The following is a 26459-nucleotide window of genomic DNA, read 5'->3' on the forward strand; positions in this document are numbered from 1 at the left end:
GAACCTGGCACATAACAGGCATCCAAGAGTGGCATATAGAAGAGCTTAAAGGGACACGCAGTGAGGATGAGATGAATAGGAGTATCCTCTGACGTGTAAGAAGACTGGTCTTTCAAGAGTATGGAACTGGGTACACTTTGGAAAACAGAAATTAGGAAGGATAGTAGTAGACAAGGGGTAATTTGAATATACATATTCAAATTCTGTAGGTCATATGCAATAACTATTGTTTTCCAGAAGATAATTTATATTTATGCCCTCAAAGGTAAAATAAGGGTAATAAAAAATTGGAATCAGCACATAAAATTTTAATATTATTTTAAATGAAAAGTGGAGGATTGTCAAGAATTGTTGGTTGACAGGATACTTGATTCACCCAGATAATTCTTATTCAAGAGATTTTTCCCCTCAAATATGTAAACAATTGAAGTCTCAGTGCTTTTCTTTTTGTAATGAATAGTTTTCTGCTTCTCCTTGGAGAACTCCTCTATCTTTCTGGTGGACAACAGTAACCTCTAACTTTTGAAGGTGTAATGGTTTAGTGAAAACCATACACAGAAATATCTATTAAATACACCGTTACAAGCAAGCACAAATCAGTTTGTGCGACCTGTTTCATTAATCTGATGATGTCATAATTCTTTGAACTTTTAGTTCACTTTGCAGGAAACATTAACAATGAACCTAAAGATGGCAAATATTCTAGTAAAATTCTGTGAGCCTTAGAGTTAACATCAGACACAGAATGATTAGAGATGAAGTGTCGGGCCCTCTCCCTGATGAAGAGCAGAGCAGGCATCACGCCAAAAGTTTTTTTAGACCTCTTTGAAGTCCCTCCCTCCTGACTCTCCCAGCACCTCTCTCCACAGGCAGTCTTTGGTTTGATTTCTGTCACTATTGATCAGATGTGGGGAAGCTTTTGTAAAGGGCTAGAGGTAGTAAATATTTGAGGCTATGTAGGCCATACACTCTGTTATAAACACTCAACACTGCTGCTGTAGTGTTAAAGCAGCCATAGAAAATGTGTAAATGAATGGTTGTGTTGTGTTGCAATAAAAATTATTTATAAAAACAGGCAGCAGGCCAGATTTGACCCATGGGCTGTAGTTTGTCAGAGCCTGCTATTTGCATTTTCTAGAGGTTTATATAAAAAATTGTATATGGGGACTTCCCTGGTGGCACAGTGGATAAGACTCTGTGTTCCCAATGCAGAGGGTCTGGATTCAATCCCTGGTTAGGGACCTAGATCCCACATGCATGCCACAACTGAGTTCACATGCCACAACTAAGGAACCCACATGCTGCAACTAAGGAGCTGGTGAGCCACAATTCAGGAGCCCACAAGTTGCAACTAAGGAGCCTGCCTGCTGCAACTAAGACCCAGCACAACCAAATAAAATTGTATATGTAGTATTTTTTGGTCTGACTTCTTTCATTCAGCATAACTGTTATGAGATTTATCCATGTGGCAGTGTACATCAGTAGTCCATCCTTTTTATTGCTGAGTAGTATTCTATGGTTTGACTATGCCACAATTTATACACCCATTCACCTATTGATGAATATTGGATAGTTTGACTTGACTATGACAATGAAAACTGCAGTGAATATTTGTGTTCAATTGTTTGTATCATCATATACTTTAATTTTTCTTGGGATAATACCTAAAAGTGTAATGGTTGGAACATGTAGTGGATTTATGAATAACATTTTTGAAAACTACCAAACTGTTTCCCAAAGTGGTTATACCATCTTACAATTCTACCAGCAGTGTATGAGATTTCCAATTCCTCCATATCCTTATCAACACTTAGTTTGGTTGATCTTTCTGACTTTATACATTCTAAGGTACATAGTGAAATGTCATGTGGTTTTACTTTGCATTTCCCTGGTGACTAGTGATATTCAGCATCTTTTCATGTGCTTGTTTGCCATCCTTTTATCTTCTTTGGTGAGGTGTCTGTTCAAAATATTCCCCATTTTAATTGGATTGTTTACTCATTTTTGAGTTTTGAGAATTCAGAAAATGCATTCTAGATATGAGTCCTAGATGATTTACAGATATTTTCTCCTATTTCATGGCTTGTCTGATTTTTCTTAACAGTTACTTGAAAAGCAGGAATTTATTATTTTGATAAAGTCCGATTTATGAAAATTTTCTTTTATGGATACATGCTTTTAGTGTATCTAAGAAAACTCCCCTGAGATCAAAGAAGTTTTTGCCTATGTTTATTCTAGAAGTTTTAAATTTTACATTTAGGCTTATTGTCCATGTAACTAACTTCTGTGTATGATTTAATAAACCGATCAAAGTAAAAAAAATTTTTGCTTCTGAATATCCAATTGTTTCAGCACCATTTATGGAAAAAATTACAGTTTCTTCACTGAACTATTGTTGAACTTTTCTTGCAAATCAGATGATCTTTAACTTGTGGATGTATTTCTGGACTCTCCACTGATTAGTTTGACTATATTTATGTAATACTACACTGTTTTGATGACCATAACTTTAAAATAAGTCTTGAAGTGAGGTAATGTATGTTCTCCAATTTTGTCCTTCTTTTTCAAGATTGTATTGGCTATTCTACGTCATTTGAATTTCCATATGAATTCTGGGATTTCTACAAAATATTTTTAGGAAAAACTAAAGGAGACCTTAATATATGGAGACATATACCACATTAATAGATAAGAAGACTGTATATTGTTAAAATGCCAGTTCTTCCCAAAGTAATCTATACATGGTCCCTCAAAGGTGTCCACATTCTAATTCCTGATGTTAATACCTGTGTATGTTATGTTACATGATAGAAGGGACTTTGCAGGTAAAATTAAGGTTACAAACCTTAAAATAGGGAAATTTTCCTGGATTATCCAGGTGTGCCCAATGTAATGACATAGACCCTTAAAATGGAAGTGGAAAAGAGGAGAGTCAGTTAGAGACATGCAACAGAAGAAGAAACAGGAGAGATTTGAATTGTGAGAGTGACTTGACTTGACCCACCATTGCTGGATTTGAAGATGGAGGAAAGGGATCATGAGCTAGGGAATGTGGGTGGCCTCTAGAAGCTGAGAACAACTCCTGGGTGTCAGCAAGTGAGGAAATGGGGACCTCAGTTTGAATTGATTTATGTCTACAACCCAAATAAGCAAGGAAACAGTTTTTGTCCTGAAGCCTCCAGAAAGGAATGCAGCCTGCCAACACTTTGCCTTTGTTTTGAAGCTCTAACTAGAGGCCCAACCAAGCTCATCATACTTCTGACCTATGAAAACTGTGATATAATAAGGAGGTGCTATTTCAAGCCACTACATTTGTAGTAATTTGTTATGGCACCTATAGAAAACTAGTACTCTTTTTATGCCTGTATAATCTATAGCAATATCACTGATCTTATTCTTGATATTAGCATTTTTCCCCTTTGTCTTTTTGTCCTATTTAGATTGGCTAAGTTTTATCAATCTTCTTGATCTCCTCAAAGAACCAAGTTTTGGTATCATTGCTTTTCTCTAACATTTTTCTATTTCATTTATTTCTGATCCAGCACATTTTTATTCTACTTATTTTGAGTTTTATTTGCTCTACTCAGAAAAAATATTTGTTCAGCCTATTTGAACAAAAACTTCACAAAAGAACATATATGGATGACAGATAAGTACACGAAAAGATGCTCAACATCATTAGTCACTAGAGAAATACAATTTGAAATCACAATGAGATACCATTTCATACCCACTGTAATGTCAAAAATCAAAAAAGTTAAGTGTTGAAAATATGGAGAAACTGGAATTCTCATATACTAGTGGTGGGATTGTAAAATGTTACAACCATTTTGGGAAACAGTCTCACAGTTTCTTAAAACATAAATATTCCATTATACTAGCCTATTATATGATCCAACCATTCCATTCCTAGATATTGACCCAAGGGAACTGAAAGCATAATGTACATATAGATAATTTATGTGGAAGTTCACAGCACATTCATTTGTAATAGCCAAACACTGGAAGCAGTGCAAATGTCCATCAAGGTGAATGAGTATGTACATTGTGGCATAGCCATACCACGCCATACTAAACAATAAAGAAGAATGACTATTGGTCCACACACCAACACTGAAGAATCTTAAAATAATTGTGCTGAATGGAAGCGGTCAGATAAAAAATACATACTAGGGGCTTCCCTGGTGGTGCAGTGGTTGGGAGTCCGCCTGCCGATGCAGGGGACACGGGTTCGTGCCCCGGTCCGGGAAGATCCCACATGCCGGGGAGCGGCTAGGCCCGTGAGCCATGGCCACTGAGCCTGCGCGTCTGGATCCTGTGCTCCGCAACGGGATAGGCCACAAGAGTGAGAGGCCTGCGTACCACAAAAAACAAACAAACAAACAAAAAAACTATATGACTACATTTAAGAAAAGAGATGAATGGTTTCCTGGGGTGGGGTCTGGTGACAGGAGGCGGGAGAGGGAGAAAAGAACATGGGCATGAGTAAACTGCTGGGGTGGTGGATATATTCATTATCCTGCTCGTTGTGTTGGTTTCTTTGTTATATACGTTACCCAAAATACAAATTGTACGTTTTAAGCATGTTCAGCTTGCAGAATATCAATTATCTTCAATTTAAGAAAGCAATCCGAAGATGAAGAATTAGTGTTTTAACAATTGAACTACATCTATAACTCTGTTTATTTGTTTTTCAGGGTGGATTGCTATTCTGGGTGCCATCTGGTTGCTAATTTTAGCTGATATCCATGATTTTGAGATAATTCTACACAGAGTAGAATGGGCAACCCTTCTATTCTTTGCAGCACTCTTTGTTCTGATGGAGGTAAGACTTTAGTTGAACTTTTGCAATATGATCTTGTCTGATTTTTAGATTTCACATTTTGTTTAGTGAATGAAGAAAGCCCAAAGTCTGTAAGTCTTTCTACATATTCACTAAGTGGAAAATTATGGGGGTTGAAATTAGACTATTTTAAGTTAAATCAACTTTTATCTCAGGCACCTAAATATTATTTAATAAATTGATTTATTTGGTTGCTGGTTTTTTCTTGAATAATGTTTGTGGTTCGTAAACTTGTTCTAATTTCATTTGTTACAAAGTATAGTAGAATTTACTCTAATTTTGGGGCAAAATGACTTGTTACAGAAAGTACAGGGAAATGTTATTTTGATGATGGAATACCATTTTGTGTAATATTTAAGTAAATATTCTGTTATGATGGAAAAGACTACATCAAAGAAAAGAATGAATAATATGTATTGCTTTATTTAGTTATAATTGTTGTTACAAAATTATTCACAATACTTTTTAATCTTGAGACTTCACTTATAAACTTCTGTCCTCCTCAAATGCAAAGCTCTTCTGATGTACAAGACTACTACTCCCCAAAGGATCCAAATGTTTCACATTAATTACCTTAATTAATTACCTTAATTTATTGATGACAGACCCATTCAATATTCATTATTCTCTTGATTCAGACTTTGGCTTTTTTTTCCTAATTTTTTAAAAACAGGTCCCTTGAATCACTGAAATCTATGTCTTTAACTCATAATGGATTGCATAGATGTGTAATCAAATGACTCACATAGGCCCTCCAAATATGTCAGGGAGTCATGAATCATATTCTACTTCATCAGTTTCCTACTCAAAAACTTCACCTTTTCTATTCTGAGTCTTCTTTACACACAGAATATGAGGACTACTGGGGGGAAAATTCTGGTTACTGTTTTGTGATTGGCTTTTGAGAGTCTCTGACTCAATTACATGCTTATTCAAGGTGTAAATTGCTATCTCATCTGGGTTTTTGTCATATTGTTCTCAATGGCATATACTTCTCTTTGTCTTGATGGGATAAACACTGGAATTTTTAAAGCAACTTAAAATATAATTTATATATCATAAAATTCACTCATTTTAACTTTACAGTTTAATGATTTTTAGTAAATTTTGAACGTTTTATCCCTATGACCCTTACACCAATTTATAGTCAATTCTAGCTCTTAACTCCAGCTCTAGGCAATCACTAGTCTTTTTTCTATCTATTGATGTGCCTTTTCTGTACATTTCATCTAAAAGGAATCCTATACTGTGTACCATTTTCTGTCTGGTTTCTTTAAATTAGGGTAATGATGTTGAGGTTCATCCGTGTTCTGGTATATATCTTAGTCTCCTTTTGTTTTATTGCTGAATAGCATTCAACTATATGGATATACCATATTTTATTTACCTATTTTCATAGACATCTGTGTATATTTGTGTATGTCTTTATGTGGACATATTTTCATTTCTTTTAGGTAGGTGTTAGGTCTTATCATAAGTTTAGCTTCTTAAGAAACTGCCTGAGACTTCCCTGGTGGTCCAGTGGTTAAGAATCTGCCTTGCAATGAAGGGGACATAGGTTAAATCCCTGGTTGGGGAACTAAGATCCCACATGCTGCAGAGCAACTAAGCCCAAGCACCACAACTACTGAGCCCAAGCACTCTAAAGCCCATGTGCCACAACTACTGAGCTCGCATGCTACAACTCCTGAGCCTGCATGCTCTGAAGCCTGCGTACCACAACTAGAGAGGCTGCGCACCTCACCTACTGAGCCTGTGTGCTCTAGAACCTGCATGCCACAACTCGAGAGAAGCCTGTGCACTGCAACAAAGAGCCCACATGCTGCAGTGAAAGATCCCACATGCCGCAATGAAGATCCCACGTGCTGCAGCTAAGACTCAATGCAGCCAAATAATAAATAAATAAATATTTTTTAAAAACTGCCAAAATGTTTTTCAGTGGCTGTACCATTTACATTCCTGTCAGTAATGTAGTAGATTCCAGTTTCTTTATATCCTCCCTGTCACATAATACCATTCTTTTTGATTATAGACATTCTAGTAGGTGTGAAAAGGTATTTAATTTTTTAAAAAGCAAATATGAGGAAAATCCTTTTGAACCATGTTTTTCTCTGTAGTAGCTGCACCAGTTTACACCAACAGTGTAGAAGGGTTCCCTTTTCTCCACACCCTCTCCAGCATTTATTTTTTGTAGACTTCTTGATGATGGCCATTCTGACTGGTGTGAGGTGATATCTCATAATTTTGATTTGCATTTCTCTAATAATTAGCTATGTTGAGCATCTTTTCATGTGTCTCATGGCCATCTGTATGTCTTCTTTGGAGAAATGTCTCTTTAGGTCTTCTGCCCATTTTTTCAGTGGGTCGTTTGTTTTTCTGATATTGAGCCACATGAGCTGTTTGTAAATTTTGGAGATTATTCCTTTGTCTGTTGCATCATTTGCAAATATTTTCTCCTATTCTGTGGGTTGTCTCACAGAGTGGGAGAAAAGCTTTGCTGTGCAAAAGATTTAAGTTTCATTAGGTCTCATTTGTTTATTTTTTATTTTATTTCCATTACTCTAGGAGGTGGGTCATAAAGGATCTTGCTGTGATTTATGTCATGGCGTGTTCTGCCTATGTTTTCCTCTAAGAGTTTTATAGTGTCTGGCTTTATGTTTAGGTCTTTGACTTATTTTTGTGTATGGTGTTAGGAAGTGTTCTAATTTCATTCTTTTACATGTAGCTGTCCAGTTTTCCCAGCACCACTTATTGGAGGGTCTGTCTTTTCTCCATTGTATATTCTTGCCTCCTTTGTCCAAGATAAGGTGACCATACACCATATGTGCAAGGGTTTGTCTCTGGGCTTTCTATCCTGTTCCATTGATCTATATTTCTGTTTTTGTGCCAGTACTATACTGTTTTCATGACTGTTGCTTTGTAGTATAGTCTGAAGTTAGGGAGCCTGATTCCTTCAGCTCCATTTTTCTTTCTCAATATTGCTTTGGCTATTTGGGGTCTTTTGTGTCTGCATACAAATTTAGAAAATGTTTGTTCTAGTTCTGTGAAAAATGCCATTGTTAATTTGATAGGGATTGCACTGGGTAGTGTAGTCATTTTGACAATATTGATTCTTCCAACCCAAGAGCATGGTATATCGTTCCACCTGTTTGTCATCTTCGACTTCTTTCATCAGCGTCTTACAGTTTTTGGAGTACAGGTATTTTGCCTCCTTAGGTAGTATATAAAGGTTATAAATGTGTGTTATATTTTTTGATGCTATTTTGAATACAGTTGCTTTCTTAACTTTATTCTGATTGTATATTAACATTACATAGAGATACAATTGAGTTTTTAATATTAACATTGTGTCCTGTGAACTTGCTGAACCCAGTTATTAGTCTAGTAGCTGTTTAGAATTTTCTTTCATGTCATACGCAAATAAAGACATTTTAATTTTTTTCTGATTGGAATGCCATTAACTAGCTCACATTCTCCTCCTCTCTCTCCTCCAAATATCCTCCTTTTCCCTTCTTTTTTTTTTTTCCTGTCTTGTTGGCCAGAATCTCTAGTTTAATGTTGAAGTGTGAATATTGACATTCATACATTTTTTCTGATCTTAGGGGAAATGTATTCAGTTTTTCACCATTATGCATAATGTTAGATATAGGGTTTTTTTAAAAAATAGATATTCTTTATTAGGTTGATAAAGTTAGGATATATTCCTAGTTTGTTGTGAAATTTTATCAGCAATGTATATTGGATTTTGTCAAATGTTTTATCTGTATCTATTAAGATGACCATATGATTTTTAACATTGAATCTATCAATTTGAATCTATTAATGTGGTATACTACATTAACTGTTTTCCAGCTGTTAAATCTACTTTGCATTCCTGAAGTAAATCTCACTTGGTCATGGTGTATAATAAGTTTTTGAGGTAGATTACTATTATTTTGTTGAGAATTTTTACATCTACATTCATGTGGGACATTGGTCTATGTTATTATTTTTATGTGATATTTTGTCTGGATTTGGTATGAGCATAACACTGAATGAATCTAACAGAATGAATTCAGAAGTATTCTTTGTAGAAGAATTTGTGCAGGGCTGTTTTTAAATATTCAATAAAAGTTTCCAGTGAAGCCAACTGGGCCTGGAATTTAAATTGCGGGAAGGTTTTGTGTTTGATTTTACTAATTCAATTTCTTAGGCCTCTTCAGGTATAACATTTCTTCTTGAGTAAATATTACTAAATTTTGTCTTCTATGAACTTGTCTATTTCATCCAAGTTTTCTTAATTTTTGGCATAAGTTGTTTATAATATTGCATCTAATACTTTTTATTTCTGTGAAGTCATTAGTGATATTCCCTTTTCCATTTCTGATTTTAATGATTTGTGTCTTCTGTCTGCTTTCTTGATTAGTCTAGGAAAAGTTAGAAAATTTTTTGATCTTTAAAAAAATGAAATTCTAATTTCATTAATTTTCCTTTTTTCCGTATTAAATCATTGGATAAACTGTTACATTGGAAATATGTTCTTTATTTTTTTTTAAAGCTGGGAATCCTTATAGACCCCAGTTTCTAAGATTTAGTTTGTACTGCAATTCATCTAAAAATGTCTGTTCTCTCAGTGACAAAGATATTTTGTTTTCATTATCATCCTCTTCTTCCCTTATAGAAGTGTATGTCCTTAAAATTCCCAGCCTTTAAAAACTTTCTCAGGTTACTCAACTAGCCAGAAGAAAATCAATTTCCAACAAGCTTCTTTTTACTGAATTCTTGGTCCCTGGTTTCTTCTTGCTCCCTTTGACACATAGGTCTTCCTATTTTATTTTATTATTTTTAACATCTATAATGGAGTATAATTGTTTTACAATGGTGTGTTAGTTTCTGCTTTATAACAAAATGAATCAGCTATACATTTACATATATTCCCATATCTCCTCCTTCTTACAGCTCCCTCCAGCTCTCCCTATCCCACCCCTCTAGGTGGTCACAAAGCACTGAGCTGATCTACCTGTGCTATGTGGCTGCTTCCCACTAGCTATCTATTTTACATTCAGTAGTGTATATATGTACATGCCACTCTCTCACTTCATGCCAGCTTACAATTACCTCTCCCCATGTCCTCAAGTTCATTCTCTATGTCTGCGTCTTTATTTCTGTCCTGCCCCTAGATTCTTCAGAACCGGGTTTTATTTTAGATTCCATATATATATATATATATATATATATATATATATATATATATGTATGTATATATATATATAGTACACTGTATTTGTTTTTCTCTTCCTGACTTATTTCACTCTATGACAGAATTTAGGTCCATCTACCTCATTACAAATAACTCCATTTCTTTTTATGGCTGAGTAATATTTCATTGTATATATGTGCCACATCTTCTTTATCCATTCATCTGTCGATGGACATTTAGGTTGCTTCCATGTCCTGCCCAATGTAAATAGAGCTGCATCGAGCATTGTGGTACATGACTCTTTGAATTATGGTTTTCTCAGGGTATATGCCCAGTAGTGGGATTGCTGGGTCATATGGTAGTTCTATTTTTAGTTTTTTAAGGAACCTCCATACTGTTCTTCATAGTGGCTGTATCAATTTACATTCCCACCAACAGTGTAAGAGGGTTCTCTCTTCTTCACACCCTCTCCAGCATTTATTGTTTCTAGATTTCTTGATGATGGCCATTCTGACTGGTGTGAGGTGATCCCTCATTGTAATTTTGATTTCAATTTCTCTAATGATTAGTGCTGTTGAACATCCTTTCATGTGTTTGTTGGCAATCTGTATACCTTCTTTGGAGAAATGTCTCATTAGGTCTTCTGCCCATTTTTGGATTGATTGTTTTTTTGATATTGAGCTGCATGAGCTGCTTGTAAATTCTGGAGATTAATCCTTTGTCAGTTGCTTCATTTGCAAATATTTTCTCCCATCTCTGGGTTGTTTTGTTTATGGTTTCCTTTGCTGTGCAAAACCTTTTAAGTTTCATTACGTCCCATTTGTCTATTTTTGTTTTTATTTCCATTTCTCTAGGAGGTGGGTCAAAAAGGATCTTTCTGTGATTTATGTCATAGATTGTTCTACCTATGCTTTCCTCTAAACATTTTATAGTGTCTGGCCTTACATTTAGGTCTTTAATTCATTTTGAGTTTATTTTTGTGTATGGTGTTAGGGAGTGTTCTAATTTCATTCTTTTACATGTAGCTGACCAGTTTTCCCAGAACCACTTATTGAAGAGGCTGTCTTTTCTCCATTGTATATTCCTGCATCCTTTATCAAAAATAAGGTGACCATATGTGCGTGGATTTATCTCTGGGATTTCTATCCTGTTCCCTTGATCTATATTTCTGTTTTTGTGCCAGTACCATACTGTTTTGATTACTGTAGATTTGTAGTATAGTCTGAAGTCAGGGAGCCTAATTCCTCCAGCTCCATTTTTCTTTCTCAAGATTGCTTTGGATATTAGCAGTCTTTTGTGTTTCCATACAAATTGTGAAATTTTCTGTTCTAGTTCTGTGAAAAATGCTCTTGGTAGTTTGATAGGGATGGCATTGAATCTGTAGATTGCTTTGGGTAGTAGAGTCATTTTCACAATGTTGATTCTTCCAATCCAAGAACATGGTATATCTCTCCGTCTGTTTGTATTATCTCTCCATCTGTTTGTATCATCTTTAATTTCTTTCATCAGTGTCTTTTAATTTTCTGCATACAGGTCTTTTGTCTCATTAGGTAGGTTTATTCCTAGGTATTTTATTCTTTTTGTTGCAATGGTAAATGGTAGTGTTTCCTTAATTTCTCTTTCAGATTTTTCATCATTAGTGTATAGGAATGCAAGAGATTTCTGTGCATTAATTTTATATCCTGCTACTTTTCCAAATTCATTGATTAGCTCTAGTAGTTTTCTGGTAGCATCTTTAGGATTCTCTACGCATAGTATCATGTCATCTGCAAACAGTGACAGCTTTACTTCTTCTTTTCTGATTTGGATTCCTTTTATTTCTTTTTCTTCTCTGATTGCTGTGACTAAAACTTCCAAAACTATGTTGAATAAGAGTGGTGAGAGTGGGCAACCTTGTCTTGTTCCTGATCTCAGTGGAAATGATTTCAGTTTTTCACCATTTTGGATGATGTTGGCTGTTGGTTTGTCATATATGTCCTTTATTATGTTGAGGAAAGTTCCCTGTATGCCTATTTTCTGGAGGGTTTTTACCATAAATGGGTGTTGAATTTTGTCAAAAGCCTTCTCTGCATCTATTGAGATGATCATATGGTTTTTCTCCTTCAGTTTGTTAATATGGTGTATCACATTGATTGATTTGCATATATTGAAGAATCCTTGCATTCCTGGAATAAACCCCACTTGATCATGGTGTATGATCCTTTTAATATGCTGTTTGATTCTGTTTGCTAGTATTTTGTTGAGGATTTTTGCATCTATGTTCATCAGTGGTATTGGCCTGGAGTTTTCTTTTTGTTTTGACATATTTGTCTGATTTTTGTATCAGGGTGATGGTGGCCTCATAGAATGTGTTTGGCAGTGTTCCTCTCTCTTCTATATTTTGGAAGAGTTTGACTAGCATGGGTGTTAGCTCTTCTCTAAATATTTTATAGAATTCGCCTATGAATCCATCTGGTTCTGGGCTTTTCTTTATGGGAAGATTTTTAATCACTTTTTCAATTTCCATGCTTGGGATTGGTGTCTTTATGTTTTCTATTTCTTTCTGGGTCAGTCTCAGAAGGTTATGCTTTTCTAAGAGCTTGTCCGTTTTTTCCAGGTTGTCCATTTAATTTGCATATATGTCTTGTAGTAGTCTCTCATGATCCTTTGTATTTCTGCAGTGTCAGTTATTACTTCTCCTTTTTCATTTGTAGTTCATTGATTTGAGTCTTCTCCCTTTTTTTCTTGATGAGTCTAGCAAATGGTTTATCAATTTCGTTTATCTTCTCAAGAACCAGTTTTTAGTTTTATTGACCTTTGCTATCATTTCATTCATTTCTTTTTCATGTATTTCTGATCTGATGTTTATAATTTCTTTCCTTCTGCTAACTTTGAGGTTTTTGTTTTTCTTTCTCTACTTGCTTTAGGTGTAAGGTTTGGTTGTTTTTTGAGATGTATCTTGTTTCTTCAGGTAGGATTGTATTGCTATAAACTTCCCTCTTAAAACTGCTTTTGCTGCATCCCATAGGTTTCTGGTCATCATGTTTTCAAAGTCATTTGTTTCTAGGTATTTTCTGATTTCCTCGTTGATTTCTTCCATTATCTCTTGGTTATTTAGTAGTGTATTCTTTAGCCTCCATTTGTTTGTATTTTTTACAGTTTTTTTCCTGTAATTGATATCTAGTCTCATAATATTGTGTTTGGAAAAGATACTGGATACAATTTCAATTTTCTTATATACACCAAGGCTTGATTTGTGACCTAAGATATGATCTATCCTGGAGAATGCTCCTTGAGTCCTTGAGAAGAAATTGTATTCTGTTGTTTTTTGATGGAATGTCCTATAAATATCTATTAAGTCCATTTGATTTAATGTATAGTTTAAATCTTGCATTTCCTTATTTATTTTCATATTGAATGACCTGTCCATTGGTGAAAGTGGGGTGTTAAAATCCCTTATTATTATTGTGTTACTGTTGATTTCCCCTTTTATGGCTGTTAGCATTTGTCTTATGTATTGAAGTACTTCTATGTTGGGTCCATAAATATTTACAGTTGTTATATCTTCTTCTTGGATTGATCCCTCAATCATTTTGTAGTGTCCTTCTTTGTCTCATCATAATCTTTATTTTAAAGTCTATTTTGTCTGATATGAGAATTGCCACTCCAACTTTCTTTTGATTTCCATTTGCATGGAATATATTTTTCCATCCCCTCACTTTCAGGCTGTATATTTCCCTAGATCTGAAGTGGGTCTGTTTAGGACAGCATGTATACATGTCCTGTTTTTGTATCCATTCAGCCAGTCTATGTCTTTTGGTTGGACCATTTAATCCATTTACATTTAGCATAATTATCAATATGTATGTTCCTATTACCTTTTTCTTAATTGGTTTGGGTTTGTTATTGTAGGTCTTTTCCTTCTTTTGTGTTTCCTGCCTAGAGATGTTCCTTTAGCATTTGTTGTAAAGCTGGTTTGGTGGTGCTGAATTCTGTTAGCTTTTGATTGTCTGTAAATGTTTTAAGTTCTCCATTGAATCTAAATGAGATCCTTGCTGGGTAGAGTAATCTTGGTTGTAGGTTTTTCCCTTTCATCAGTTTAAATATGTCCTGCCATTCCCTTCTCTCTTGCAGAATTTCTGCTGAAAGATCAGTTGTTAACCTTATGGGGATTCCCTTTTATGTTACTTGTTGCTTTTCTCTTGCTGCTTTTAATATTTTTTCTTTGTATTTTATTTTTGATAGTTTGATTAATATGTTTCTTGGTGTATTTCTCCTTGGATTTATCCTGTATGGGACTCTGTGTGCTTCCTGGACTTGCTTGACTATTTCTTTTCCCATATTAAGGACGTTTTCCACTATAATCTCTTCAAATATTTTCTCAGTCCCTTTTTTTCCTCTTCTTCTGAGAACCCTATAATTCATATGTTGGTGCATTTAATGTTGTCTTAGATGTCTCTGAGACTGTCCCCAATTCTTTTCATTCTTTTTTCTTTATTCAGCTCTGCAGTAGTTATTTCTACTATTTTATCTTCCAGGTCACTTATCCGTTCTTCTGCCTCAGTTATTCTGCTATTGATTCCTTCCAGAGCATTTTTAATTTCATTTTTTGTGATGTTCACCTTTTTTTAATTTGCTCTTTAGTTCTTCTAGGTCCTTGTTGAACATTTCTTGTAATTTCTCCATTTTATTTCCAATATTTTTGATCATCTTTACTGTCATTACTCTAAATTTTTTTTTCAGGTAAACTGCCTATTGCCTCTTCATTTGTTTGGACTGGTGGGTTTTCACTTTGCTCCTTCATCTGCTGTGTTATTTCTCTGTCTTCTCATTTTGCTTAACTTACTGTGTTTGGGGTCTGCTTCTTGCAGGCTGCAGTTTTGTAGTTCCTGTTGTTTGTGTGTCTGCACCCAGTGCATAAAATTGATTCTGTTGATTGTGTAGGCTTCCTGGTGGAGGGGATTGGTTCCTGTGTTCTGGTGGATGTGGCTAGATCTTGCCTTTCTGGTGGCCAGGACTGTGTCTGGTGGTATTTTTTGGGCTGTCTGTGAATATATTATGATTTTAGGCAGTGTCTCTGCTAATGGGTGGGTTTGTGTTCCTGTCTTGGTAGTTGTTTGGCATAGGGTGTCCAGCACTGTAGCTTGCTGATCATTGACTGGAGCTGGGTCTTAACATTGAGGTGGAGATATCCGGTAGAGTTTTTGCCATTTGATATTTAATGGGCCCAGGCGGTCTCTGGTGGACCAATGTCCTGAACTTAGCTCTCCCACCTCAGAGGCTCAGGCCTGATACCTGGCCAGAGCACCTAAACCCTGTTAGCCACCAGGTTCAAAAATAAAGGGAGAATAAAAAATAAATTAATTAAAATTTAAAATATTTTAAAAACTAAAAAGTAGCAAAAAGGAATGAAAGAAGAGAGCAACCAAACCAAAAAACAAATCCACCAATGATCACAAGTGCTAAAAGCTATACAAAAAAAAAAAAAAGACAGACAGAAGCCTCGGACAAATGCAAAAGCAAAGCTATACTGACAAAATTACACAAAGAAGCATACACATACACACTGACATAAAAAGAAAAAGGAGAAATATATATATATATGTATGTAAAAGGAAGAGAGCAACCCAACCATTAAACAAATCTACCAATTATAATAAACTCTAAATACTAAACTAAGATAAACATAAAAACAGAAACAAATTAGATGCAGAAAGCAAACCCCAAGTCTACAGTTGCTCCCAAAGTCCACTGCCTCAATTTTGGGATAACTTGTTTTCTATTCAGGTGTTCCAGAGATGCTGGGTACATAGAGTTGATTGTGGAGATTTAATCTGCTGTTCCTGAGGCTGCTGGGAGATATTTCCCTTTCTCTTCTTTGTTCGCACAGCTCCTGAGGTTCAGCTTTGGATTTGGTTCAGCTTTGGATTTGGCCCCACCTTTGCATGTAGGTCATCTGAAGGCGTCTGTTCCCTGCCCAGACAGGCGGGGTTAAAGTAGCACCTGATTAGGTGGCTCTGGCTCATTCAGGCTTGGGGGGAGGGAGGGGTATGGAAGGCACGGGGAACCCGTGGCTGTAGAGCCCAGCGTGACGTTGCAACAACCTGAGGCATGCTGTGTGTTCTCCCAGGGAAGTTGTCCCTGGATCACGGGACCCTGGCAGTGGAATGCTGCACAGGCTCTGGGCAGGGGATGTGTGGATAGTGACCTGTGCCTGCACACAGACTTCTTGGTGCCTGCAGCAGCAGCCTTAGTGTTCCAGCCTGTCTGTGGTGTCTGTGCTGATAGCCATGGCTTGTGCCAGTCTCTGGAGGTTGTATAAGCGGTGCTCTGAATCTCCTCTCTTCATGCACCCCAGAACAATTGTCTCTTGCCTCTTAGGCAGGTCCAGAATTTTTCCCGGACTCCCTCCCAGCTAGCTGTGGTGCACTAGCCCCCTTCAGGCTGTGTTTACACAGCCAACCCCAGTCCTTTCCCTGGAATCTGACCTTCAAAGCCGCAGCCTCAGCTCCCAGCCCCGACCTGCCCCAGCCAGCAGGTGAGCAGCCAAGTCTCGTGAGCTGGTGAGTGCTGGTCGGCAAGGATCCTCTGTGCAGGAATCTCTCCACTTTGCCCTCTGCACCCCTGTTGCTGTTCTCTCCTCCCTGGCTCAGAATCGCCCCCCCCCCAGCCCCCATCTCCATCAGTGAAGGGGCTTTGTAGTGTGTAGAAACTTTTCCTCCTTCACAGCTCCCTCCCAGAGGTTTGGGTCCCACCCATATTCTTTTGTTTCAGTTTTTTCTTTTCTCTTTTGCCCTACCCAGGTACATGGAGAGTTTCTTGCCTTTTGGGAAGACTGAGGTCTTCTGCCAGAGTTCAGTAGGTGTTCTGTAGGAGTTGTTCCACATATAGATGTATTTGTGGGGAGTAAGGTGATCTCCACGTCTTACTTCTCCACCATCTTGAAGGCCTCCCTGACCTTGTATATTTTTATCTTCAATCTTTTTTTCTCCCTTGTCTGAGTTGATTAAGGGTTATGTTAAATTTCATGTCCCACTTTTTGGCAGTTACATTATCTTTTAGTGGTTTACTCTAGAGATGACAGCTTATATTCTTAACTCATCAAGGGCAAACGTTAATTGTTACGTACACTCTTCAACTCTATTTTCTTTAAACAAAATTCCTCTACTATATCCAGTACCTGTGGATTCTCATTCTTGCCTGTTGGTGGTATATCCAAATCTGTTTTGGTTATTTCTGCTCTTGTTCACGTTACTTGTCTTCTTGTATTCTTGATGACCCTCGATTATAATTTTGTTACTTGATCTTAATCTATGGGACTCTTGAGAGACTACATTTGGGGTTCTTTCTTCCAGAAACTTCTTTTGTTTGCCTCTGCTGGATGCCAGGGGATAATTTTTTCAGCCTGTTTCTAGGCTGCCAGTGCAGTGTGAGAATCCCTGTTTCAGCCTACAACCTTGCTGCTGCTCACACCTCAGTGCTCTGACTTCAGCCCTTGGTTGGCATCAAGCTCAAGGTAGTTTCATCCTTCCTTGCCATTCAAGTCTGCAGCTCCCAGCCAGCTGCAAGAAATATTTTCATGGGAAGGGAGATTCATTGGAAGACATTACATTGTCTTGCTAATCCAGTAATGCCCTAAAAGTGTGTTTTATCCAGGGTCTATTTATTCAGCTGCAGAAGGGACCTTAAGACCTCCTAGTCCCTCATTTTGAAAAAAGTAGTGGCATTGATTTATTGTATTTGTCTAATTTCAGTGGAACAGGGATGTCAGATCATTGCTGAACCAGCTTTTTGCAACTAGTCACTGCAACAGAAGGATAATTATGTTTCATATTGTGAGGGATTTACATTGTATTATACAATCATCTTTTCGCTATATAAATTGATGGAGGAGACAAGTGATGCATATAATCTTCAGCTATACATAAACTTTAGTTTGCTGAAGTGTAGAGTATATATTATATATTTACAACTTTAGATTTGATAGAATTAGGTGTTACATAGTTATCTCATTTGTCATTTTATAAAGGAGTATCTATTGGCTATTTGTATTTTCCTCATATCTTGACTTTCTTTTATAACATAGTCAAGCTGATGTTTTCAGTATTTGTAATCGTTCATTAGGATGACATCACAGTGAAAAGGCCACATTTGAGAGGTGCTAGGTAGCTATGTCACCCCCATGTCTTGTTCCCTCTCGGTGCTTCCTGTCTGGGATCTGTCATGGACAGCAGAAGATCTCCTCCTCAGCTGGAACAAAGTGGGAAGACTGAGCAGAACGGCTCCTGAACTTATGTCTCCATCTAATCTTCTTTCCTACCTTTCTCTGGACACAATTTTCGGAATCTGTCTAGTACTATGAAAATAGTACATGCTCCAGTTAAATAGATGTTTCTTTGAAAGTTATGAAAACCATGCATTTTCTTTATATTCTTCTAAAACTCTGTGATGCTTAGCTTTAAAAAGGAATTTGAAATGCAACTTACTGGCAAGACATTCTATACGGAGAGACATTTCATTATGTACAGGTGAACAGTACTCCTATACAGCGATCTTAAAATAAAGAAATGGCCTTCCATCCAAATGTAAATTTAGCATGGATATTAACTCAAATTAATGAGAAGTTCCTGCCTCTGCTACTGTGCTCTTCTCAATGAATCGTCAGTGTGCATATAAGATAGTAAATTATTTATAGACTGTGTGTTTGATCTTTTATAAAAAAATGAGAGCGCCATGTTCACTTATTCTCATTTTAAAGACATGTTTTCAAAAATTTGATATATTCTCAGTTTTAAACTGATTCTTATCATACCTCTATTTCTTCTAGGCATTGGCACATCTCCACTTAATAGAGTATGTTGGAGAACAGACTGCTTTGCTAATAAAGGTACATTAAATACTGCAATATAATGTGCTCCAGCCACTATTCCTTTGATTTTTTTTTAAATTGGCAAGAATAGGTCACATTAATTATATAAAAAAGTATATCAGGGAACCTATTTTATCTTGTGTAGCTAAGAGATGAAAAGAGACTTTTTCAAAGAATATATAATTACAGATGCCTGCAATTTTGCTATTAGCCTTTAGTTAAAAACTTTCTGGGAAGGAGAGAATTGAGTCAGCAGTCTCAGTAAGTGATGCACAGAGGTTGCAGCCTAGGGTCACCACACGGGAAGTGAGGTCAGTGTGACCAGTGTGTCACCTGGTGTCCCACCAGGAATGGGAACACTGGACCTGCTGCCCCCCACCCCGTCCCAGCCCCCAAGGGTTGGTTGGCTTGAGCATGATTGGGAGTCACTCCTCTCAGTTACTTGTAGACCCTGGCCCAGGCTCATGGTAGGGGTCGGGAAAGCCCAGTTGGTCCTGTTTGCACACCTGGGTCTCCCTTGCTCTCCTTGTGTGGAAGAGGAAGGACCAAGAGCCCTGTGGTCCTTTCTGAGTCTCACATGTCCTAGCATCAGATCCTCAGTGCATATGATCTATGTAGCTATGGTACACTGCCCTGCTCTTATCTGTTCCTTCCAGATGGTCCCAGAAGATCAGCGCCTTGCAGCTGCCATCATCTTGGTGGTCTGGGTCTCAGCTATCGCATCGTCCCTGATTGACAACATACCATTCACTGCTACCATGGTGAGTCACAGTCTCCTCCATGTGATGAGGGCCCAGGTTTCACCTGCACACAACCTGGACTCACCCTTCCTTCCAGAGGAAGCAGAGAATGAGCCCTGTCCCTTTACTGCACTAACAGTTTAAGGGGACAGATGTGATGGATCCCAGGCAGCAGCTGGGAGCTGAGGCCTACAGCTGCTGTGGGCAGTGAATCCCAGGATGGCTGTTTGTTTCAGGGTCAGTCTGACTGGGAGCTGCCACCTCTCATGGAAAAGACATTCTTTCTTTCTTTCTTTTTTCAAAGAAAATTGGAAGACACCAAAGACAGAGGCTGGTTGAAGGTGTTCATCCTTTATTCCTGACAAGTGCAGAAGCTATTCTGTCTGGGGTAGCTTCTGGTGCTATGGCCTGGATAAGATTTTGAATTCTTTGTGTGATCTTGACCCAAGTCAAGATTAGGAGGTCCATATTAGAGGACTTTTACAGGGCTATTCCTGCTGTGTCTTCTGACGTCACTGATTGCTCAACTTAGGGCAGAATTGTGAATGCCTGGTATGACAGCATAAAGGTGGGAACAGGAACCTCGGGTCCTGTCACAGCACCTGGTATCCCAGGTGTGATGGGCATGCATGAACACTCCTCATGGCTGGATTCTCAATAGAGGAGACTTATCTCTTGTTCTTGTGACCTTGAGGGCCACTCCTCTCACACAGGACCTTAGGGTGACAGGGGCTCTATGTCACCATGCATTGCCTGGAATCACAGTGTCTGCTGCATTGATGCTCCAGTTACCTAGCTATTGTTCTTCCAGGGTCTGGGTTTGGTAATTCTGAGTTAATTCTGTGGCTATTATTATTTCTTTATGAAGCCCTGAGTTAGAAGAGTCATCTGGATGTTGTTGAATGTGCTGTCATTACTGTGGTCCTGCAGAGGGCCAGGGGCAGCAGCACCTCTCAGGCAGGCTAAAGCAGCAGAGCCCTGGGCTTCTGAGATGCCAGGTCAGCTTGCGTGTGAATCCCTTTCTTAGTTGAAATAGATTCTGTAGAAGACCCTGTGCATCTGAACCCTATGTAGCTGAAGCCCAGAGAGTTTCATCAGCAAACCTTTCTGTGCTTCCTCGAGGCCCTGCATGCTCACAGCTGAGGCACTCTACCTTCTCGGGGGCTTCCAGGTTTCAGGACCCAGACCCTCTCTTGGACTGAACAAAATGGTCCCTATTGTTGAAAATTTAGATTCCTCTACTTTCTAAAAATATGACAATTTTGGTATTTTTCTTCCCCAAATATTAATAATTACTCAAAATTTAAATTTAAAAAATACATCAAAGGAATCACAGAGGGTAGGATAACAAATATCAGTACACTTACCACCCAAAATGAGGAAAGTTTTATTCCCTCTGCCTCAGGTTTTCTTGTTTGTTTTGTTTTTAAGAAATAAAACATTGTAGAGGAATGTAACATTCTCTGTTCCTTCCCTCAACCCCAATATCATTCTGTCCTTACCTTTCCTGAGGGAACTACCTTCATAAATCTGCGGCATATCACTGTGGAGGGGATTAAAAGAAAGATCTTAGTTTGTGTGAGTCAACATGGTATGGAAACTAACTCCTGAGAAACCAAAACAGCAGCTGCATGGCATGGAGCTTCCTGCAGCCCACAGATCTCTGCCACCTGAATCTACCATGTCAGCACATGATATCCTCTATGGCTGCATCAGAGGAGGGCCACTTGGGTTTCTGCCTTAGTCTGGAAGTGGCATCAGAAGTGACCTGTCACAGTCCTTGGGTGGGAAGCGGACACATGGCCCTGTCCAGATGCAGGGTCCTGGGAAGTATGCCGCACAGAGAGCTGGGCAGACACTTGGGTCTGCACCACTGTCCCTTGCTCCCTTCCTCCCTCCTTTTCACTTGGCTGTCTTTTTCTCCACTTCTTTCTCATTTCTGTGGCATTCAGGGGATGTGGTCTGTAGGATTTCATACTTAGACATCCCTGAAATGCCCTTTGACCTAGTATGTGGCCAGTTTGCCCCATGTGAGAGCAGAATTCTGCACATGCCCACATGTACAAGCACATTGACTGTACTGTTAGAGCTTCTTTAGATTCACTCATTCTTTCTCTAATCAATCAATTCTGATAGAGCAAATCACTTTACTGGTTTATCTATTTCAACAGACAATTCAATACATTTTTATGAGTACTATACAGTCAGATTAGGCATTAGAGGTTCATTATCTGTATCTCTTCAGGATGGTGGTTTCTTTCACACTGTGTAAGGTCTCTCTTCATCTCTGCTCTGAGCTTCTGCCTGGTTTATCTTTTTCCAATTCTTTATTTTCAACCTTTTTTTAAAATTGTTTTTTAAATCCCTTTTTAGTTGTATTTTTTAAAACAACGTGCAAATGGATTTTTAAAATTTCAAGCAGATCATCTCTGTTAAGAGAATAGTTTTGAAACTGCTAGGTGACATTTCAGGGGGCTCTGAGGAGCTCTAGTATTTTATGTTTTGGCACAGAAAGAATTCAGTGAGAGACAAAGTGATAGATGAGAAGTGATTTATTATAATAGGATGCTTGTGAGGCTTACAAGAGGCTGCTGCACCCAAGAACTTAGTGGGCTCCAGTTTCATAATTAAAGGAAAAGTGGGAAGGGGGACAAAACCATCTTCTTCCTCATTCTTGAGTAGACATCAAACTTCCATTATAAGCTCTTCCTCCAGGTTGGGCAGGGGAGTTTTCTTGTCCCTACATGGTCAGGCCAGGACTGTCATGGTGCAATGGAAATGAGCAAAAAGGCAGTAACATATGTTAAAAATTGTAAATCATCTCAGGTTTTAGTATAATGTCACCTTTTCCTTATATTTTTGTTTATAGTGTGTGCAGTGGAGAATGTCCTAAGGATTCTTAACTTACTGAGCTCACTGGGCAGGATGTGGGTCTCAGGCCACCATTGTTTTATTGTTTTGGGGCATGTCTCATGTTTCTGTTGTGTGGTTTTGTTGCTAAGCTTGGTTTTGTGGTTAAGCAAACCTGCTTTCTTGAGTGATCATTAATTTACAGAAGTCTCCCATACTTTTTCTTTACTTACAATCCCCTAATAGGCTTAACTATTTAATTACCTACATTGTCCCTTTACTCTTTCCCTTTTGGTTAACATGTTTAAATTTATTGTGTTGACTGAGAGACTTGAGTTTATTTCTACTATTTTATTAAGGTTTTGCATTTATTATGCTTTTTCTTTTCTGATTCTTTTTTCCCTGTTATTTTCTGATTTCTCTTTGATTGATAAATCTCATCCTCCAACTGGCTTGGATGGTGCTGATTTTATTCCTAAGTCTTTTAGTGGGGATCTTTCTATTTGTAATGCACATAGTTGTATCTGCATTTCAAACAACAGTTGCAATCAACATGAGAAATAAAATATTGCCTGTCAAATATCAATAAACAAAGGATGCCACAGTCATCAGCAGTTGCAGCCACCTCCAATGGTGAGCCAGTGAGCCCTGAGGGGACTCAGGAAGGAAACAAAGAATACCTGCCATCTAGTAGCCATCAGACTGCACAACGGTGAGCCCTGAGGGAACTCAGGATGTGAAAACACAGGATACTAGCCCCAAATGCCTGAGGTGCCTATCAAAGGAATGATTTCAATGAGCCCAGACTCTTGCACCTTCCCATACATGGAAAAGCGCTAAATTTCTTAACTTGAGATATCTGTTTTCTTTCATTAACAGTAATTTTTAGACATTCAGACTACCTGCCCTTTGTTGTAAAACTCCTATATATCCTGGCCCCCCGCCCACCTCCCCCTCTTTGGAGCAGTTTTCTCAGGGTTATTTGAGATACTGCCTCCTGGGCTTGAATTCCTAAGAATATCCACCAAATAAAACATAACTCTCAGCTTTTAGGTTGTGTAATTTTTTTCAGTCGACAAACAGAACCTACTTTAGTTAGTTTAAGAGGATTAGGAGTTTATCTAAGAATAGTGTACAGTTCATGGATTTTCTGAAGGACACCCTGGGTGGGGTTTGCCCCATGAAGCCCCCAACTTCTGCTGCTTTGCCTGGGTTCTCTCTCCCAATGCTGGATGCTGAGTACCTGGGACTTTCTCACTCTATCTTGAGCACACCTTGTCACATTTCTACAAATTCTCCAAGCCTGATTCTCAAGTAGAAGTGTCTGATTTGGAGAAGCCCATGTCACATGCCTGTTCTAGCTACAAAGGGGTTGGGGAAAGTGAGTTTCCGGCTTCTGCCTTGGGGAGCCAGAGCTCATGAAACAGAGTTCCTCAAACATAGGAGTTCCTCAGAGCCTGCTTCAATACTTACTTAAATGCCTTCTCTGCAATGCTTTCTGTACTTCCCGTGCAAGGCCTTGATTGTCCTCTGGGGTCCTATAACACTTTACACATAACTCCACTAAGGTAGTCATTAAACTGATTGTCAAGGCATGTCTGCAGCTGCATTCCCTTATTTACTAGCATTGTGCCTGGCACAAAGAAGGTAGTTAACTAGTGTTTGTATGAATAAAGAGGTAAGTAAACCACAGTAGATTAATTTTTCCAAAGTAACTCTTCCTTCACATCACCCTTGGCTTATCATCCTCCAGCAACATTCTGTTACTCTCACTGAGGGAATTGGGCACCTCAGTGCTCGCTGTGTTTCTGAGAGTCATAGAAAATATTGCTGTACCATCTCTCTACCAGACCTCCGTACCATCTGAGACATACCCTCCTCTCCAGTTGGGCTGGTGCCACTTTCCTTAGCATGATACTGGGCATCTTTCTTGTGCCTTTGCCTACAATATTCTTTGCTGCTGGTAACAGCCATTCCCCTCAACTCTCTCCTCCCTTTTCCTGAGAGCTGGTCTCTCCAACATAGAGCCCTCTATGTTCCCCCAGTGGGAGGCTGTCCCTTCTCTGTATTCTTCTTCCCTGTGGCAGCTACTATCACTGCCAGCTGGAGATGCCAGATGCTGGTCAAATGCATCAGCACTGGGAATCTCTGGTGTGCCCTGAGAAGACCCTGGGAATAGATGGATATTATGAATGCATTAGCATTGGAGACACTGCCAAAGTTGGCAGATGTGAAGCCAAATCTGGTCTCCGTATTCCAACACCAAGTTAAATCTAGAGACAGAGTTTTGGGTGAAGTGGAAAAGAAAAGCTTTATTGACTCGCCAGGCAAAGGGGGCCACAGCAGGCTAATGCTCTCAAAGCTGTTCATCCAACCTGGGGGGAGGGGTGGTTTGTGAGGAGTTTTATAGTCCAGGGTGGGGTTGCTGATAAGGATCAGGATGCGTTCAGGGCCCACATTCCTTCAATCCAGAGATCATCTGGCATCAGGTAATGATGGGTGAATTGTGACCTTCTCTGGAATGAAGAGTGCTTCACCAAGTAGTTAATATCTTCCATTTGATGGGGGTTTCAGTTTGGCAGAAGAGCTCAAAGATATCGCATGTGTATTCCTTGAGGGGGAACCAGGACCCTGCCCCAAGGCTGCACTATTGTTTCTTGACTGCTCCTCCCTTATCACTGCATCCCCTCCTTTCCCTGATTAGCAACTGTTTGAACCTGCCCTTTGGAACTCAGGGAAGGGGACACAGAAAGGCTTTTGTCCCCAGGAGCCCCACAGGGTTCTGCTCAGTTTCAGATGTTCTGTTTCCCTTGGACCTTCCTTCCTGACCACCGGCCTGTGGGCTGCAGGTGCTCGTAATCTTTCCTTCCTTGCTGCCTGCCCTGTGGATATGGGGCTTCCTCAATTTCAGCCCTGCAATTGTCCTCATAAAAAATCCATATGTATATAGATATCTTCCCTGCTTCTGGCCTCTGACAGGTGCAATGACATGAATGGGTCCTGGGGAAGTGATTTAGGTTTCCTGCCTGGATAGGATAACTCCTGCACATTTCACAACCCTTCTCCCAACCAGGAACATCTTCACTCTACACGCCTGAGAAGCCCTCTGAACTTGGAGTGTGTGGAAGGAAGGGGGACTATGGCTCTTTTCTGAGATCTCGGCAGTCATTTGTGTCCCTCTGCACCTCTGGCCTCATCCTTTGCATTCCAGAATCTTTGTGGTCTGACCTGGCTTGCATGGACCTACAGAGCTCGGGCATTTCTAGAAAGGTAGTGCCCCTTCTACTCTATGAGGTCTAGTTTCTTGGACTGTTTCTGAGGCCAGCTCCAACCAAATGTCCCTTAGAGTACCTGCTCCTCACTGTACACTCCTGGGGAGAGCTGCTCAGGGTTTGTCTGCTCTGTGTATTTTTACTTTGGTGAGATTCCCATATGCTCAGTTTTCCTATTTTCCTGGGGGACTAAACAAGGAGACCCAAGAACATCCTGAAGAAATACTGTCAGGTCAATCCAAGGGTAGAGATAGGTTTGCCTGCCCGTGGCCATCAGACATGAAGAGAAAACACAGGAACAGTGACTGGGGTCCCTGCTGCCAGGCTTGCAGAGCTGCCTGTGTTTGAGCTCAACCTCATTCTGCTGTAAGAACACAGCTCTGGCCAATGTCATTCTCCAGGTCAACAGGGAAAAAATTCATGAGATTTAACAACGTTGAAACCTTATTTTAAAAGGTTAGAAAAGGCTTCCCTGGTGGCACAGTGGTTGAGAGTCCGCCTACCGATGCAGGGGACGCGGGTTCTTGCCCCAGTCCAGGAAGATCCCACATGCCACAGAGCGGCTGGGCCCGTGAGCCATGGCCACTGAGTCTGCGCGTCCAGAGCCTGTGCTCCGCAATGGGAGGGGCCACAACAGTGAGAGGCCCACGTACCGCAAAAAAAAAGGTTAGAAAACTGCCAGTTGCTGTCACCATTTCCAATGAGTAGAAGTGCTGGCCAATTCCTC

The 26459-nt window shown here is 39.0% G+C and overlaps 1 protein-coding gene across 1 annotated transcript in view; it reads left to right on the plus strand.

The window, feature by feature from the left end:
- Positions 1 to 26459, plus strand: part of OCA2 (OCA2 melanosomal transmembrane protein) — a 229348-nt gene that overhangs the window by 150121 nt on the left and 52768 nt on the right. Inside the window, exons 18-20 of the mRNA XM_065880688.1 lie at positions 4698 to 4825; positions 18829 to 18888; positions 19527 to 19631. Coding sequence (XP_065736760.1) covers positions 4698 to 4825; positions 18829 to 18888; positions 19527 to 19631 — 293 coding nt within the window. The remainder of the gene's footprint in view (positions 1 to 4697; positions 4826 to 18828; positions 18889 to 19526; positions 19632 to 26459) is intronic.

The sequence above is a fragment of the Phocoena phocoena genome, chromosome 7, assembly GCF_963924675.1.
Source record: "Phocoena phocoena chromosome 7, mPhoPho1.1, whole genome shotgun sequence".
In the NCBI taxonomy this organism is placed as follows: domain Eukaryota; kingdom Metazoa; phylum Chordata; class Mammalia; order Artiodactyla; family Phocoenidae; genus Phocoena; species Phocoena phocoena.